Genomic DNA, 17,515 nt, shown 5'->3' on the forward strand with positions numbered 1-17,515 from the left:
TAACCAAAAAGAGACAAATACAAATTTCACTGGAAAATGTAAACTGCAGACATTCTTACTCTGTTACACTGGAGGTGTGTTTAGCTTCTAAGGGTAGAATGGTTAATTTGCATATATTCAGCAGTGATGCACTGGGAGACATCTCAAGCTCACTCCAACCTGAATTATCGCAAATTCTTTCTGTTTTAAGAAAGCAAACTTTTGTTTTTCTTAACATCTTAGTAAGGGGGCTTTTAGGACCATTGTAGTCCCTTACACACTCCAATGAGTTCTGGGTCACCATGAGCTTGCTGGTTAGTCTGTACCTGTCGGTGTTACAAGCCCTACTGCATAGAGCCAAATCAATCCATGCCATGCACTGATGAGGATCAAACAATATAAAACAATCTGTATGCGTGTTGGATTATTATGGCTCTATACAAATTAATAAGATGACACATCATTGCATTCCAGTGGTTCTGGAGGTGTGTTTAGCTTTTAAGGGTAGCAATGGTTAATTTGCATATATTCAACAGTGATGCACTGGGCGACGTGTTAAGCTCACTCCAACCTGAATTATTGCAAGTTCTTTCTGTTTTAAGAAAGCAAATTTTGTTTTTCTTACACTGTCAATGGCAGGGTTCTTAAACTTTGCACATTTGGTCACTGGGTGACTGGGATTAATATTCAGAAAAGTGGGTGGAGCCTACAAAAGCTAATCAAAATTCACCTATTGATTTTCAAAGGAGTGGAGCCACAGCCAATTAGATTTATTTCATTTCAATGCCAATTATTGATGCCAAAGACCACAAAGCTCACAAACTAGGTCATCCTTGAGTAATTGTGTGTTAGGATTAGAAAAAGTGGGCAGAGCTAACACTAGCCAATTACATACCCGGGCAACGCCGGGCGACCAGCTAGTATATATATATATATATATATATATGTATATGAGGAGATTTTAAACTAGGATCTGGGGGGGAGGCGGGAGGATAAAGTCTCAATATGTAGACAAGATAAGGTAAAAAGACAGTGGGAGCCTAACATTATGGGGGGGGGGGTGGGGCTAGTATAAAGATTAAGGAGGTTGGTAAAACTTCAAGTAGCCCATTTCATGTAAACAAAATTGGTAAATGTGGTGGTAAAAATATAAAGTGCATGGTAACCAATGCTCGGAGCCTTGCAAATAAAATAGACGAACTAGAGTTCATTCTGAATGACAATGGCTATGACATTGTGGGAATAACCGAGACATGGATGGATGAAAGCCATGACTGGATAGCTAATTTAAAAGGATACAAGGGGCTTGATTCACAAAGCAGTGCTAACTGTTAGCACGCCTGTGAAAACCCCCTTAGCATGTCTAAACAAGCTTTTTGCGCATAAAACTTAACGCGCGCAAAACTTTATGCGCGTAAAACTTTACGCGCGTACTGCACAGAGCACAGGGCGCACCGCGCGAAGTGCCCATTAAAGCCTATGGGACTTAGCGCGCGTAAAACTTTGCGCGCGTAAAACTTTGTGCGCGCAAAGTTAGCGCGCGATCTGATTGAGAAATCCGGTGCTAACCTACTTAGCACCCTGGTTAGCGCGTCTAAAGACTTTAGACGTGCTAAGTAGGTTAGCACCGCTTTGTGAATCAAGCCCCATGTGTTTAGGAGGGATAGAACAGGGAAAAAAAGTTGGAGGGGTTTGTCTCTTTGTTAAGAATTATTTTACAGCTGTCCATACCACGTACATACCTGATGTGTAACTCATAAGAAAAAAGGAACACAGCATAGTTATTTGTGTGCTAGGCACTGTACATACACGTCTATCTCATGTCACATGTCACCTCGGGTATCCTTCAAAGTGGATCTGAGATAAACTTTTATTCATTGATAATTGTGTTCCTTTCATATAGTTTATAGGGCATTCCTCAAGCCAAATACTTTTTTTTTTCTTTTAATACTCTAATTGCCTATAAACTAAACAAGCCTCGCCCATAACTTTTCCAGTGCCTTGGCACTCTGAGACTTATGTAGCAAGGGCTTATGGGAGCACAGTATGGGCAGGAGGAGGAGTCATTACCAGCCAGAGATTTCAGAGGCAGAGGGGAGGAGGGAGGAGGAGAGGGGAGTGAAGCTTTCACAGGCTGAGGGGTGGAGATGCAGAGCAGCTTGCCTGGGTGATGACAAACAGATTATGGCCACTGTCATTGTATCACAGGAATAAATCATATACTGTTGAAACTGTTTGCAGCTAGATTTTCTGTGTAAATTATCTAAACTTTATATAAGATATATAGAAACAAGTTACTTGTTATAGTTCGATTTTCCTCTCAGATCCATGGAGGGAGAGAAACATTATTACCCAAATACAAGTCTTTATGCTTGGAAATTGTTGTACTGCAGTTATCTGTCAGCAAAAGGCATCTCAGTAATAGATGTTGTGTTGTTCTTCTTTTTAAAGGTTGAATATGTCATATTACACAGTTTATCTAGGCCAATACCAGCTTTATATGGACAGTCCTCACACAGTTAACAGAACATTAACAACGGTTGTCGTAAACCCTTATTATATGGGTGTGGAAAGCATTGGAGACATTTCCTTGGCACAGTTGTCAAGTCCCGTGGATTACACTGAATACATCATGCCTATCTGCCTGCCATCCTCCTCCGTCACCTTCCCTTGTGGTCTGGATTGCTGGGTAACTGGCTGGGGTAGAACGTCCTATCAAGGTAAACTTATAAACTTGGGATATACTACTTGATGCATGAGAAGTAGATTTTGATTGGGGGAAGAGCAGTGACTCATACTTTTTATAGATCGATCCATTTCAGGTCCCCGGTAAAGCTGGATGGAGCGCCCACAGCAAGAAAAATGGTGGTAAAAAGCTGATGGTCTGTATGCCGCAAACAGAGTTCCGTGATGACACCACCCAGGTGTTATTCTAGGCATTTTGTCAATGCTAAAGCTGTCCCCCAAGTTAACCAAACAATCTTGATTGGACAACTTCTCTACATCTACATAGTACAGTGGGCACATGAAAGACCGGCCCGACTGCCTGCCACGATCATGAGAATACAGGCACAGGCCAGCCAGTCCCCATACGCTTCTTACTTTATCCCTTCTGTGCATGTCCCCCCGGCTTTTAATTGAAGCTTGTGTTGCCTGTAGGCGAGCGAAAATTGCTCTGGTAATCTTGTGAGAATTTCATCGCAAATTTCACCACAAATTTCTCCAAAAACAGTTTTGCAAATTGCACCGACATCAGTGGCAACTGGCAAAGCCCCCATACTGGCTATTATCACATTTTGAAGACCAGGGCCCGTATGCAATAGACTTTTTCACCTTAGTTTTCTCCTGGATGATATTTTCACAACTTGTAAACAAAATGTCTTTTACACCACCAGCAAGCAAACAAATACTCAAAATAATTTTGGCAGTAATTTTTTACCAGGCTTTTCCATTGCAAAGTGCTAGGAAGTTCATTTAAATTGAAGATGAAAGATTATCTCCTAGGTGAAAACTCAGTAGAAAAAGTGAATTGCATATGGCCCAGGGCCTTATAGCTAGGCCTCCCAGTAGATAATTTTTCATCCTGCATTTAAAATACTTTTTTTTCAGCACTTTGCAATTGAAAAAGTGTCCAAAATAGGTGTAAGGGCTTGTTCTCACCATGAGCGTTTGCAGATTTTTTTAACCACTGGTGATTTTAGAAATCGCCCTAAAAGCACTTGTGCAATTATTCCCTACTAGCTGGTCGCCCGGCATTGCCCGGATATGTAATTGGCTAGAGTTAGCTCTGCCCACTTTTTCTAATCCTAACACACAATTACTCAAGGATGACCTAGTTTGTGAGCTTTGTGGTCTTTGGCATCAATAATTGGCATTGAAATGAAATAAATCTAATTGGCTGTGGCTCCACTCCTTTGAAAATCAATAGGTGAATTTTGATTAGCTTTTGTAGGCTCCACCCACTTTTCTGAATACTAATCCCAGTCACCAACTGTGCAAAGTTTAAGAACCCTGCCATTGACAGTGTAAGAAAAACAAAAGTTTGCTTTCTTAAAACAGAAAGAATTTGCGATAATTCAGGTTGGAGTGAGCTTAAAATGTCGCCCAGTGCATCACTGTTAAATATATGCAAATTAACCATTGTTACCCTTAACAGCTAAACACCTCCAGACCTGCTGGAATGCAATGATATGTCAGCTTGTTAATTTGTACAGAGCCATAATAATCCAACATGCATACAGACAGTTTGGGATTGTTCGATCCTCATCAGCGCATGGCGTGGATTAATTTGGCTCTATGCAGTAGGGCTTGTAACACCGAGAGGTACAGACTAACCAGCAAGCTCATGGTGACCCATAACTCATTGGAGTGTGTAAGGGACTACAATGGTCCTAAAAAGCCCCCTTACTAAGATGTTAAGAAAAACAAAAGTTTGCTTTCTTAAAACAGAAAGAATTTGCGATAATTGAGGTTGGAGTGAACTTGAGATGTCTCCCAGGGCATCACTGCTGAATATATGCAAATTAACCATTCTGCCCTTAAAGAGACTCTGAAGCGAGAATAAATCTCGCTTCAGAGCTCATAGTTAGCAGGGGCATGTGTGCCCCTGCTAAACCGCCGCTATAGCGCGGCTTAACGGGGGTCCCTTCACCCCCAAAGCGACCACTGCAACACTTGGTCGCAGATTTGGTCGTGATTTATTGCTTCCTGGAGGCAGGGCTAACGGCTGCAGCCCTGCCTCCAGTTGCGTCTGTCAGCGGCGCATCGCCGACTCTCCCCCGCCCCTCTCAGTGAAGGAAGACTGAGAGGGGCGGGGAGAGGTGGAGATACGCGCTGACAGACGCGCGTGGGGCAGGGCTGCGGCGGTTAGCCCTGCCCCAACCAGGAAGCGCTCCCCCGCTGTACGGAGCGGATTTGGGGGGTCAGGGACCCCCGTTAAGCCGCGGGATAGCGGCGTTTTAGCAGGGGCACACGTGCCCCTGCTATCTATGAGGTCTGAAGCGAGATTTATTCTCGCTTCAGACTCTCTTTAAAAGCTAAACACACCTCCAGTGTAACAGTGTAAGAATGGCTGCAGTTTACATTTTCCAGTGAAATTTGTATTTGTCTCTGCCCCCTTTTTGGTTATGGGAATAAAAAGTATCCTATACTTTATTCCAGGTAATGTACTATGTGTGTGCCAAATTTCAGTTTACATTCTGGCAGTTAACTTTGTAATTTTCTCCACCCACTGATGTTCTAATGTTTCCCGGGTATGTATTTGGCTGCTGATGGCTGTGGCCACTTTTTCTAACCCTAACACACAATTGTCAATAGTCAATGACCAAGTTTGTGAGATTTGTGGTCTTTGGCATGAATAATTTTCATTGAAATGAAACACATCTGATTCGCTGTTTGTGGCCCCACCCCTTTTCTAAATATTTAACCCCAGTGACACAATGATCAACTGTACCAGGTTTGAGGCTTGTGCCATTAACAGTGCTAAAATGGCAGCAATTAAATATTTGCCTTGAAAATCAATAGGTGAATTGTGATTGGTTTTTGTAGGCTCCACCCACTTTTCTGAATGTTAATCCCAGTCACCCAGTGACCAACTGTGCAAAGTTTTAGAACCCTACAATTAATAGTGTAAGAATGGCTGCAGTTTACATTTTCCCAGTGAAATTTGTGTTTGTCTCCGCCCACTGAAGACTCGGCATTGCCCAGGTATGTATTTGGCTGGTGCTGGCTCCGCCCACTTTTTCTAACCCTAACACAAAATTACTTAATGACCAAGTTTGTGCGCTTTGCGGTCTTTGGCATCAATAATTTGCGTTGAAATAAAATAAATCTGATTGGCTGTGGCCCCACCCCTTTTCTGAATTTGAACCCCAATCACCCAATGGCCAACTGTACCAGGTACAGGTGATTAACAGTGCAAGAGGCTTGTGCCATTAACAGTGCAATAATGGCATCAATTAAATATTTCCCTTAAAGATTAATAGGTGGATTTTGATTGGCTTTTGTAGGCTCCACCCACTTTTCTGAAGATTAATCTCAGTCACCCAGTGACCAACTGTGCAAAGTTTTAGAACCCTACAATTAATAGTGTAAGAATTGCTGCAGTTTACATTTTCTCAGTGAAATTTGTATTTGTCTCCGCCTACTGATGACCCAGCATTGCCCGATTATGTATTTGGCTGGTGCTGGCTGCGCCCACTTTTCCTAACCCTAACACACAATTATTCAATTACTCAATGACCAAGTTTGTGAGCTTTGCGGTCTTTGGCATCAATAACCTGCATTAAAATGAAACAAATCAGATTGGCTGTTTGGGGCTCCACCCCCTTATATAAATTTAAACCCCAGTCATGCAATGATCAACTGTACCAGGTTTGAGGCTTGTGCCATTAACAGTGCAAGAATGGCAGCAATGAAATATTCCCCTGAAAAATCAATAGGTAATTTTTGATTGTTTTTTGTAGGCTCCACCCACTTTTCTGAATATTAATCACAGTCACCCAGTAACCAACTGTGCAAAGTTTGAGAACCCTACCATTAACAGTGTAAGAATGGCTGCTATTTACATTTTCCCAGTACAATTTGTATTTGTCTCTGCCCACTTATGACCCTGCGTTGTCCGCTTATGTATTTGGCTGGTGTTGGCTGTGCCCACTTTCCTAACCCTAACACACAATTAATCAATTACTCAATTACCAAGTTTGTGAGCTTTGCAGTGTTTGGCAACAATAATTTGCATTGGAATGAAACAAATCTGATTGGCTATTTGTGGCTCCACCCCTTTTCTGAAATTGAACCCCAGTCACCCAATGATCAACTATACCAGGTTTGAGGCTTGTGCCATTAACAGTGCAAGAATGGCAGAAATGTAAATAATCCCCTTGAAAATCATTAGGTGAATTTTGATTGGCTTTTATAGGCTCAACCACTTTTCTGAATAATAACCCTAGTCACCCAACAACCAACTGTGCAAAGTTTGAAAACCCTACCATTAACAGAGTAAGAAAAACAAAAGTTTGCTTTCTTAAAACAGAAAGAATTTGCGATAATTCAGGTTGGAATGAGCTTGAGATGTCTCCCAGTGCATCACTGCTGAAAACATGCAAGTTAACCATTATTACCCCTAGAAGCTAAACACACCTCCAGAACCACTGGAATGCAATGATGTGTCAGCTTGTTAAATTGTACAGAGCCATAATAATCCAACATACATACAGATTGTTTGATCCTTCTCAGTGCATGGCATAGATTAATTTGGCTCTATGCAGTAGGGCTTGTAACACTGAGAGGTACAGACTACCCAGCCAGCTCATGGTGACCCAGAACTCATTAGAGTGTGTAAGGGACTACAATGGTCCTAAAAGCCCCCTTACTAAGATGTTAAGAAAAACAAACGTTCGCTTTCTTAAAACAGAAAGAATTTGTGATAATTCAGGTTGGAGTGAGCTTGAGATGTCTCCCAGTGCATCATTGCTGAATATATGCAAATTAACCATTCTACCCTTAGAAGCTAAACACACCTCCAGTGTAACAGTGTATGGCTGCAGTTTACATTTTCCAGTGAAATTTGTATTTGTCTCTTTTTGGTTATGGGAATAAAAAGTATCCTATACTTTATTCCAGGTAATGTATTATGTGTGTGCCAAATTTCATTCAAATCCGTTCAGCCGTTTTTGCGTGATCGAGTAACAAACATCCAAACATCCAAACATCCGAACTTTCCCATTTATTATATTAGTAGGATAGGATGGGAGTGTTCACATGTAAGTGTTTTGATTTCTTTGAAATCACAAACTTGCTACATGTACCATTTTCTGAGCGCTTTGGCTTAATGGAAGGTATAGGAATTATGAATTGTATTGTATTTATTCATTTCCAGGTCAAAGAGTTCACTTTCATGACTGATGCCAGGAAGTGAAAACTGCTCAGTAAAAGCGCTTAGAAAAGTGTTTACAAACACACATTTGTAAGTGCAAAGCACAGGGAAAAGCGCTTTGAAAAGTGCTCTATAAATCGCTCAGCTCTTGCGATAGCGCTGGCGATTTACCATGTGAACAAAGCCTAATGGTGCTATCAAAATTATTTTGTGTATTTGCTTGCTTGTTTGCAGAGTTGCTCTCCACGCACTCGTGATCACGAGTACACTTCGTTCACGAGCTATTTTGGCCTTTATGAATTTAAAATCGGTATTCATGACCGGCTCTCGATCACGAATGTCGGTCACGAATGCCCTCATGATACACACGTTACTCGACCTAGTGATCACGAGTCGTGATCGCGGTAGTTAGGGAAATGACATTGGGCCAATCAGAGGACCCCCACTCCTGGCCCTAGCACCAATCAGAGGAGGGGAGCCTGACCCTCCCCTCATCTATATAAGGTGGCGGCCATCTTGAGGATCTCACCCTTGCTGTGACTGTGGTACTGAGAGCATCTCCAGTGCTGCTGTGTGGTAGCAAGTGATTTTTCTCAGTGTTTACCCAGTGTTTACCCAGTGTTTTTGCATCCAAACACATTACCAACACCTATATTGTATTGCTTTATAGATAGATAGTGATTTGATTGTGAACTGTCAGTCAGTGTAGCTGAGCCTGAGTGTTGTGTCCCACATATATGGACATGTGTTTGGATGTTCATCAGCTAAGTTTGCCTATAGCTAGTTTGTTCCTCTCCCTTCCCTGTAGTTTTGTTCGACCCATGTAGCCAATTCTCCCATAGTCAGTATCCCTGCAAACAAGTATCTGTGAGCATGTGCTGCATCTTTCTCTCTGTACCTGGTAAAGCTACTTTGTTTTGACCTATGGAATTTTTCACTGTAAGATCTAAACTGCAAGATTAAACCTCTTCAAGATCTTCATCTGTGTCATCCATTGAGTCGCCTATCTGTGGAAACTGCCTTTATGTAAGTTATTGCCATTCCACTGGGACTTGGGACAGTCTAGGGCATGGGTCTGCAACCTTTAAGACATAAAGAGCCACTTGGACCCGTTTCCGAAAAGAGAAAAAAAACTGGGAGCCGCAAAACCATTATAAAACAAATCGTTAGCAGATATGACCCCCATATGCACAAACCGTTAGCAGATATGACCCCCATATGCACAAATCATTAGCAGATATGACCCCCATATGCACAATCCTTCAGCAGATATGACCCCCATATGCACAAATCGTTAGCAGATATGACCTCCCATATGCACAAATCGTTAGCAGATATGACCCCAATATGCACAAATTGTTAGCAGATCTGACCCCAATATGCACAATTCTTCAGCAGATCTGACCCCAATATGCACAATCCTTCAGCAGATCTGACCCCAATATGCACAATCCTTCAGCAGATCTGACCCCCATATGCACAATCCTTCAGTAGATATGACCCCCATATGCACAATCCTTCAGCAGATATGACCCCCATATGCACAAATCGTTAGCAGATATGACCCCAATATGCACAAATCGTTAGCAGATCTGACCCCAATATGCACAATGCTTCAGCAGATCTGACCCCAATATGCACAATCCTTCAGCAGATCTGACCCCCATATGCACAATCCTTCAGCAGATCTGACCCCAATATGCACAATCCTTCAGCAGATCTGACCCCAATATGCACAATCCTTCAGCAGATCTGACCCCCATATGCACAATCCTTCAGCAGATCTGACCCCAATATGCACAATCCTTCAGCAGATCTGACCCCCATATGCACAATCCTTCAGCAGATCTGACCCCAATATGCACAATCCTTCAGCAGATCTGACCCCAATATGCACAATCCTTCAGCAGATCTGACCCCAATATGCCCAATCCTTCAGCAGATCTGACCCCAATATGCACAATCCTTCAGCAGATCTGACCTCAATATGCACAATCCTTCAGCAGATCTGACCCCAATATGCACAATCCTTCAGCAGATCTGACCCCAATATGCACAATCCTTCAGCAGATCTGACCCCAATATGCACAATCCTTCAGCAGATCTGACCCCCATATGCACAATCCTTCAGCAGATCTGACCCCCATATGCACAATCCTTCAGCAGATCTGACCCCAATATGCACAATCCTTCAGCAGATATGACCTCAATATGCACAATCCTTCAGCAGATCTGACCCCAATATGCACAATCCTTCAGCAGATCTAAAAAGAAAAACCCATTTACTCACCTAGTCAGAAGAGCTCCACGATCTCCTCCTGTCCCGACCTCCGGTCCCGACCTTGTGGCGCGCAACTCTCACGATCCTCTTCCTACGTCACGTCCTGCCTGCATTACACTGCAGGGCTACGGGAAAATGGCCGCCCGAAGCCCTGCACTGCACTGGTCCGGCGGCCTCTCTGATAGGCTGCCGGCCAGCGACAGCACACGTCACACGCGCACCGCAGCCACTGACACCAGAGCCGCGGCGAAGGTGAAAAAGAGCCGCATGCGGCTCCTGAGCCGCAGGTTGCAGACCCCTGGTCTAGGGATCAGTAATTACATAGCCACAGCAGCTGAAACAGAAAAGTCAAAATGAATAGACGACCATACAGTCATCACTGTGATATTCAGCAGCCGGAGAGCCCTGCTAGTCACACTACAGACTGCAGTACATTGCATCCATACATTATAAGCTGTGTATTATGAATATTGCTCATCAGCCTGCACTGTGAAGCTAAAAAGAGGCAGCAGTTCTCTCTGCAGAACATCTCTCCTGTTCCTGCCTGCTGCAAACTGTTACATTGTATCAACCCACACGCAGCCAGCTTCCTGTAACCTGACACCCTGTACTGTTACATTGTATCAACCCACACGCAGCCAGCTCCCTGTAACCTGACACCCTGTACTGTTACATTGTATCAACCCACACGCAGCCAGCTTCCTGTAACCTGACATCCTGTACTGTTACATTGTATCAGCCCACACGCAGCCAGCTTCCTGTAACCTGACACCCTGTACTGTTACATTGTATCAACCCACACGCAGCCAGCTCCCTGTAACCTGACACCCTGTACTGTTACATTGTATCAACCCACACGCAGCCAGCTTCCTGTAACCTGACATCCTGTACTGTTACATTGTATCAGCCCACACGCAGCCAGCTTCCTGTAACCTGACACCCTGTACTGTTACATTGTATCAGCCCACACGCAACCAGCTTCCTGTAACCTGACACCCTGTACTGTTACATTGTATCAGCCCACACGCAGCCAGCTTCCTGTAACCTGACACCCTGTACTGTTACATTGTATCAGCCCACACGCAACCAGCTTCCTGTAACCTGACACCCTGTACTGTTACATTGTATCAGCCCACACGCAGCCAGCTTCCTGTAACCTGACACCCTGTACTGTTACATTGTATCCAGGGCCGGATTTGTACCTTTTACTGCCCTAGGCCAACTATCATCAGCCGCCCCTGACCAACCGCAAACACCCCCACTCCAAGGCCCCCCCCCATACACACAATTTTCCCACAGCAAACATACGCAGTCTTGCACAGGACAGAAGCAAAACAGAGAAATGCACCATGTATGTATTTAGAGTTTTTAGCCTGTTTAATTCCCCCTCATCTGTGTCTAATCACCAGGGCCACATTTTTACATTCTACTGCCCAAGGCCATCTGTCACCAGCTGAAATGTGGGATGGTTCCAGCACTGGGTCACTCTCTGCTTGAATAGGTTTCTTCATTGTGCAGGCATGAGCGTGCGTGTACTGGGCATGTACAAGTAAGGTCTGTGCAAGCCCAGTTAGGCCTCTTGTGCAATGCTTTTTTACTCTGTAACTGGACATGTGCGGACCTTACTTGTCCATACCCAATACAGATACACTCGCTCACAGCCACACTTGCGTACTGAAGGAACCTATTTAACTAGAGAGGAACCCAGCACTGGAAAGGTGGGGTATAGGAAAATTACAGAAAGCCCCTGGACTACCCCCTCCTCCATAGAGGCACCACAGCTGTCAGCAAGCCCTACACCCCCTTTATAGAAGTACCACAGCTCCCAGCATGCTCCTTCCCTCCATAGAGGCACCACAGCTCCCAGCATGTACCTCCTCTTCCATAAAGGCACCACGCTTCATATAGTGGGTTGTCCCCTAAGGCCTCAAAGATGGCTGCTGGGCCCCCAAGCCTCCTCCGGGTGTCTGTGTGCTCTGCTGCGAAGCTCTGGGGGACCACTATTCACATTAGGGGAGACCAGGGAAAGGGGGGCGGGGGGGAGGGACACGCCAGATGGCACTGGGTCCCCGAGGGAAAACACAATACTATATGGAGGAGGGGCATGCTGGGATCTGTGGTGCCTCTATGGAAAAAGGGGGGGGCAGCATGCGTAGAGCCTCTATGGAGGAGAGGCGCATGCTGGGGGTGGAAGGGTTTGCTGGAATCTCTAATGTATCTGGCAGCTGTAGTAACTATATAAGTGGTGGGGAGACTTGCTGGGAGCAGTGGTGCCTATAGAACAAGGGAGGGTGTAAAGATGGGGGAGTTTGCTGAGCAGTGGTAGCTCTATGGAAAGGGAGGGGAGCTTGCTGGGAGCAATGGTGCCTTGATAGAGAGGAAGGGTACAAATGGACCACCTAATGCTTTGGGGTGGGAGAGAGGGAGTTAAGACCAGTGGTGCTCAGCAGAGCTCGAATATTCGAGTAGCTCGAATATTCGAGCTCTTTTTCAGCTATTCGAGCTCGGTATTCGAGCTCCGAATAGCTGGAGCTATTCGAATGGGCTATCCGAGTACACTCGAATAGCCCATTCACTATTCGAGCTATTCGAGCAACTCGGCGCTATTCGAGCTCGGTACCGAGCTCGAATAGCGTCATAGCCCAGATTGATGTCCTTAGAGCCAATCAGAGGGCTCCCAGGCCCTCTGACGGCAGCCAATCACAGAGGGGGACCCTGGCCAGCCCCTACCCTATAAATAGCGGCCGCCATGTTACGTTTCTCCATGCTTGCCTGAGACTTGTACAGAGAGAGAGTTGCTCCTTTGTGCTTTGGCTTAGCAAGTGCTCTATTGTGATCATTTACCTAGCGTTTTTGCTCACCTACACCTGCCATATACACCTATATTGTTGTTAGTTAGATAGACATTGTATTTTAGTTAGTAGCTTGTGTGTTACATTAGAGACAGGCAGCTGCTGCAAGCTTACAGGTTTAGGCCTCAGGGGGGCCTTGCCTCTGTGGGCAGCTGTCCTCTGTTTATTTCTCTCATCTATACCAGTATTTCTGCTGTCCTTTACTAATAGTATTGTAGTTATACTGTACTAGGAGTAGGACACTCACTGACTGTCACTGTTTATAGGCTACTAGCTAGCTCCTGCGTGTGTGCACTCACTCACTGTCTGTGTGTACACACACTCTATTTCCTTCTGATTACTGATAGATTATTGTTAGTTAGTTGTACTTACTGTTACTACTTACTCTTACTGTACTAGGAGTCTAGGACACTCAGTCAGACAGTCACTGTGTTCATAGGCTACTAGCTCCTGCGTGCGGTCACTCACTGTCTGAGTGTACACACACCACCCACACTCCATTTCCTTCTGATCGCTGATTGATTATTGTAATTAGTTAGTTCTACTTACTGTTACTACTTACTCTTACTGTACTAGGAGTCTAGGACACTCAGTCACTGTGTTCATAGGCTACTAGCTCCTGCGTGCGGTCACTCACTGTCTGAGTGTACACACACCACCCACACTCCATTTCCTTCTGATCGCTGATTGATTATTGTAATTAGTTAGTTCTACTTACTGTTACTACTTACTCTTACTGTACTAGGAGTCTAGGACACTCAGTCACTGTGTTCATAGGCTACTAGCTCCTGCGTGCGGTCACTCACTGTCTGAGTGTACACACACCACCCACACTCCATTTCCTTCTGATCGCTGATTGATTATTGTAATTAGTTAGTTCTACTTACTGTTACTACTTACTCTTACTGTACTAGGAGTCTAGGACACTCAGTCACTGTGTTCATAGGCTACTAGCTCCTGCGTGCGGTCACTCACTGTCTGAGTGTACACACACCACCCACACTCCATTTCCTTCTGATCGCTGATTGATTATTGTAATTAGTTAGTTCTACTTACTGTTACTACTTACTCTTACTGTACTAGGAGTCTAGGACACTCAGTCACTGTGTTCATAGGCTACTAGCTCCTGCGTGCGGTCACTCACTGTCTGAGTGTACACACACCACCCACACTCCATTTCCTTCTGATCGCTGATTGATTATTGTAATTAGTTAGTTCTACTTACTGTTACTACTTACTCTTACTGTACTAGGAGTCTAGGACACTCAGTCACTGTGTTCATAGGCTACTAGCTCCTGCGTGCGTGCACTCACTGTCTGAGTGTACACACACTAAATTTACTTGTGATTACTACTGATTATTGTAACTGCTAGTTGTACTTCCTGACTGTTACTACTTACTTACTGTACTAGGGGACACTCACTCAGTCACCTCACCAACCAACCCACTCCATTAAAGTACCCCACTTTTCACCCGCCCTTTTACAAAACTTTTGTCTATACGCCCAAAACATTTAAGATGTCTGGAAGTGGCAGCCAGCGCGGTTTGGGCAAGGGGAAGGGCAGCAAGGGAATCAGGAGGAGAGGGAGCAGCATTGTGGCAAGCCGCGGCCGCGGGCGCGCCACCATGCACAGTTCCGCAGCAGCAGCAGCAGCGTCAGTGGCTAACATTCCTCCCATAGCCACTGGCCGTGGACGCCTTGGGCGCCGCCCAGCAGGAGCATCTGCAACTCACGCTGCAGAGACACAGCAGCAGCAGCGTGTAGCACCTGCTCCGATTTTCCTCCAGCCGGGTCGGAAACGTCCCATTGAGGAAAAGGATGCAGACACTGTGGTGCAACTCATGACGGAGGATGAGCAGCCCGCCATCAGCTCTGCATCCGAGGCCTCCACCCTCACCACCACCACCACCACCACCCCTGTTCGCAGCAGCCGCCCAGCAGGGTCTGGGGAGGAGGCCAGTTCACCGTCAGTCGCCGACCTCTCATTCAGCACTCTTTTGACCCCAGGCATGATGAGTCAATTGTCTGCTGTTGTTGGCGATTTTGAGGAGGAGATGCTGATGGGCACTTTGGGGGATGAGGGATTGGACAGCAAGACTGTGGCGACAGTCAAGCAGCCCATCCATGCATCAGGAGAGGAGTTTGGGGGGTCATCATCCCAGCAGGACATGTTTGAGGAGGGGGAGGATGATGTTGATGACCCGGTGACAGACAGAGACTGGGTGCCACCACCTCCAGGGGATGTCGTCCTCAGCAGCTCGGAGGAGGAGGAGGATGCGCTTGTGGGCCTTGCAAGGAGGCGCATCATTGCAAGCATTGGCAGCGACCCACAGCCTGCTGGTGTCTCAGGCTCAGCAGCAGCAGCAGCAGCATCAGCCAGTACCACCACCAGCCGCACCCAAGCCCCCCCCCCAACCACCACAGGGAGACAGGCAGCAGCGCTTCCATGCCGTAGGGGGATGTTTCTGTCACCAATCTGGCGCTTTTTCACCATGCCCACTGTGTACAGCAAGTACGCCACTTGCAACCACTGTCAGCGGAAGTTGAGCAGAGGTGCAGACCCCTTAAAGTTCAGCACCAGCTCGCTGATCAACCACCTTGCGGCTAAACATTTCCACCAGCATGAGGAGTTCCAGAGGCTGAAGGCATCTGGTGCTGGCAGTGGCACCACACCCATCACTGCACAGCCTTCAGCAGCAGCAACAGCAGCCACCCGCCCTCCTGCTCCTCCAGCAGCACCAGCAGGAGTGCGGAAACGCACTGCTCCTCCCCCCTCTGCAACTCCTGCCGCCGACACTGAGGCCTGTTCTGGCAGCCAGTCCTCAGTGGCCTCCTCCGCTGTGTCTGGTGATTCCCGTGTCAGCAAAAGGCCACGCCAGAGCCTTTTGAGCGAGTCCTTCCAGGGGGTGGTTAGGGCTCTGCCTCCCAGCAGCCGTCGCGTGCGGCAGCTGAACGGCTTGCTGGCACGGGCCATGTGCTCCCAACTCCTGCCGTACACGCTCGTGCAGGAGGGGAGCGACATGCGGGCGCTGCTTGCTTGTGCAGCCCCAGACTGGCAGCTCCCCAGCAGACACTTTTTCTCCCGCAAGGCCATTCCAGCACTGCACCGCTTTGTGATGGCCAATGTGGAGCGAGGGCTGGAGCACGCGGTTGGTGAAAGGGTCCACGTCACCATGGACTCCTGGAGCAGCCGCTTCGGGACAGGCCGCTACCTGTCCTTCACTGTCCACTGGGTCAGCTTGGTGGAAGGGGGTGAGGATGGGAGAGCAGCAGCGGGCACAGCAGCAGCAGCAGCAGCAACACAGTGGGTGGTGCCACCCCGCAGGGTCAGGGGAACTGCAGCGGGTTCCTCCGATCCTCTGCCATCCTCCGCCACACCTGGCCAAACCCCCCGCCTCAGCAGCAGCGTGAAGGCCCGCCACTGCCAAGCGCTGCTGCACTTGGTCAGCCTTGGCAAGACCAAGCTGACGGCAGCCCACGTGTTGGCCAAACTCCAGGAGCAGGAGAGGATTTGGCTGACCCCCAGAGGCCTCAGAGTCGGAGAGGTGGTGTCCGACAATGGGGCCAATCTGGTTGCTGCCATAGACAGGGGAAACCTGACCCACATCCCCTGTCTTGCCCACGTGCTGAACCTGGTGGTGCAGAAGTTCCTGCGCACCTACCAGGGGATGGGCGAACTGCTGGAAACGGCAAGGAATGTTGTGCGTCACTTCCGGCGCTCGGCTGCAGCCTGTGCGAGCCTGGAAGACGTGCAAAAGGAGCTGGATCTGCCACGCCATCGGCTGATCATTGACGTTCCGACTCGCTGGAACTCCACCCTGGCGATGTTGGAGCGTATGGTTGAACAGAGGCACGCTGTCAACCAGTACCTTGCCCTGGCCACTGTTTCCGCAGCTCGGAGAAGGGACAAGACCAGCAACATCCCGTCCATCGTCCCCGATGATGACTGGAGGCACATGCAGCAGGTGTGCTTTGTGCTGGCTCCCTTCCTGCAGGCCACAAACATGGTGAGCAGGGACCATGCTATGGTCTGCGAGTGGGTGCCCCTGGTTTCTCTGCTGAACAGGGCCCTCGATGGTTTGCTGGAACAGGGAGCGGCAGCCTTGGACCAGCAGGAGCGGCAACCAGCTGCGCAGTCCACCTCTGAGGGGGAGGAGGAGGAGGACTTGGTGGAGGTCCCTGACCTGGCTGCTGATGAGGGGGATCAGCACAGCGCAGCTGAGTTGGTGCGGGGGTGGAGAGAGGATGAGGCGGCAGAGGAGGAGGATGAGGACAGCACTGACGTCGATGTGCCAGCAGACGTGGCCCGCCTCTTCCCAATGGCAGCGCACATGCTGGCGTGCCTGCGCAGGGACCCCAGGGTGATCCAGATGAAGCAGAGGGAGGACATCTAGATCAGCATGATGTTGGACCCACGCCTCAAGGGGAAGTTGAGCCAGTTCCTGCCGCCTGCAGGAGGAGACCCAGCGCAACAAATAAGGAGCTTGCAGCAGGCCCTTGTTGAGCGCTTGGAGGAAGCCTTCCCC

The 17,515-nt window shown here is 47.4% G+C and overlaps 1 protein-coding gene across 1 annotated transcript in view; it reads left to right on the forward strand.

The window, feature by feature from the left end:
• LOC137525511 (serine protease 33-like) overlaps positions 1 to 17,515 on the forward strand; it is a 117,146-nt gene that overhangs the window by 69,065 nt on the left and 30,566 nt on the right. Inside the window, exon 3 of the mRNA XM_068246636.1 lies at positions 2,431 to 2,699. Coding sequence (XP_068102737.1) covers positions 2,431 to 2,699 — 269 coding nt within the window. The remainder of the gene's footprint in view (positions 1 to 2,430; positions 2,700 to 17,515) is intronic.

This window comes from Hyperolius riggenbachi, chromosome 7, assembly GCF_040937935.1.
Source record: "Hyperolius riggenbachi isolate aHypRig1 chromosome 7, aHypRig1.pri, whole genome shotgun sequence".
In the NCBI taxonomy this organism is placed as follows: Eukaryota; Metazoa; Chordata; class Amphibia; order Anura; family Hyperoliidae; genus Hyperolius; species Hyperolius riggenbachi.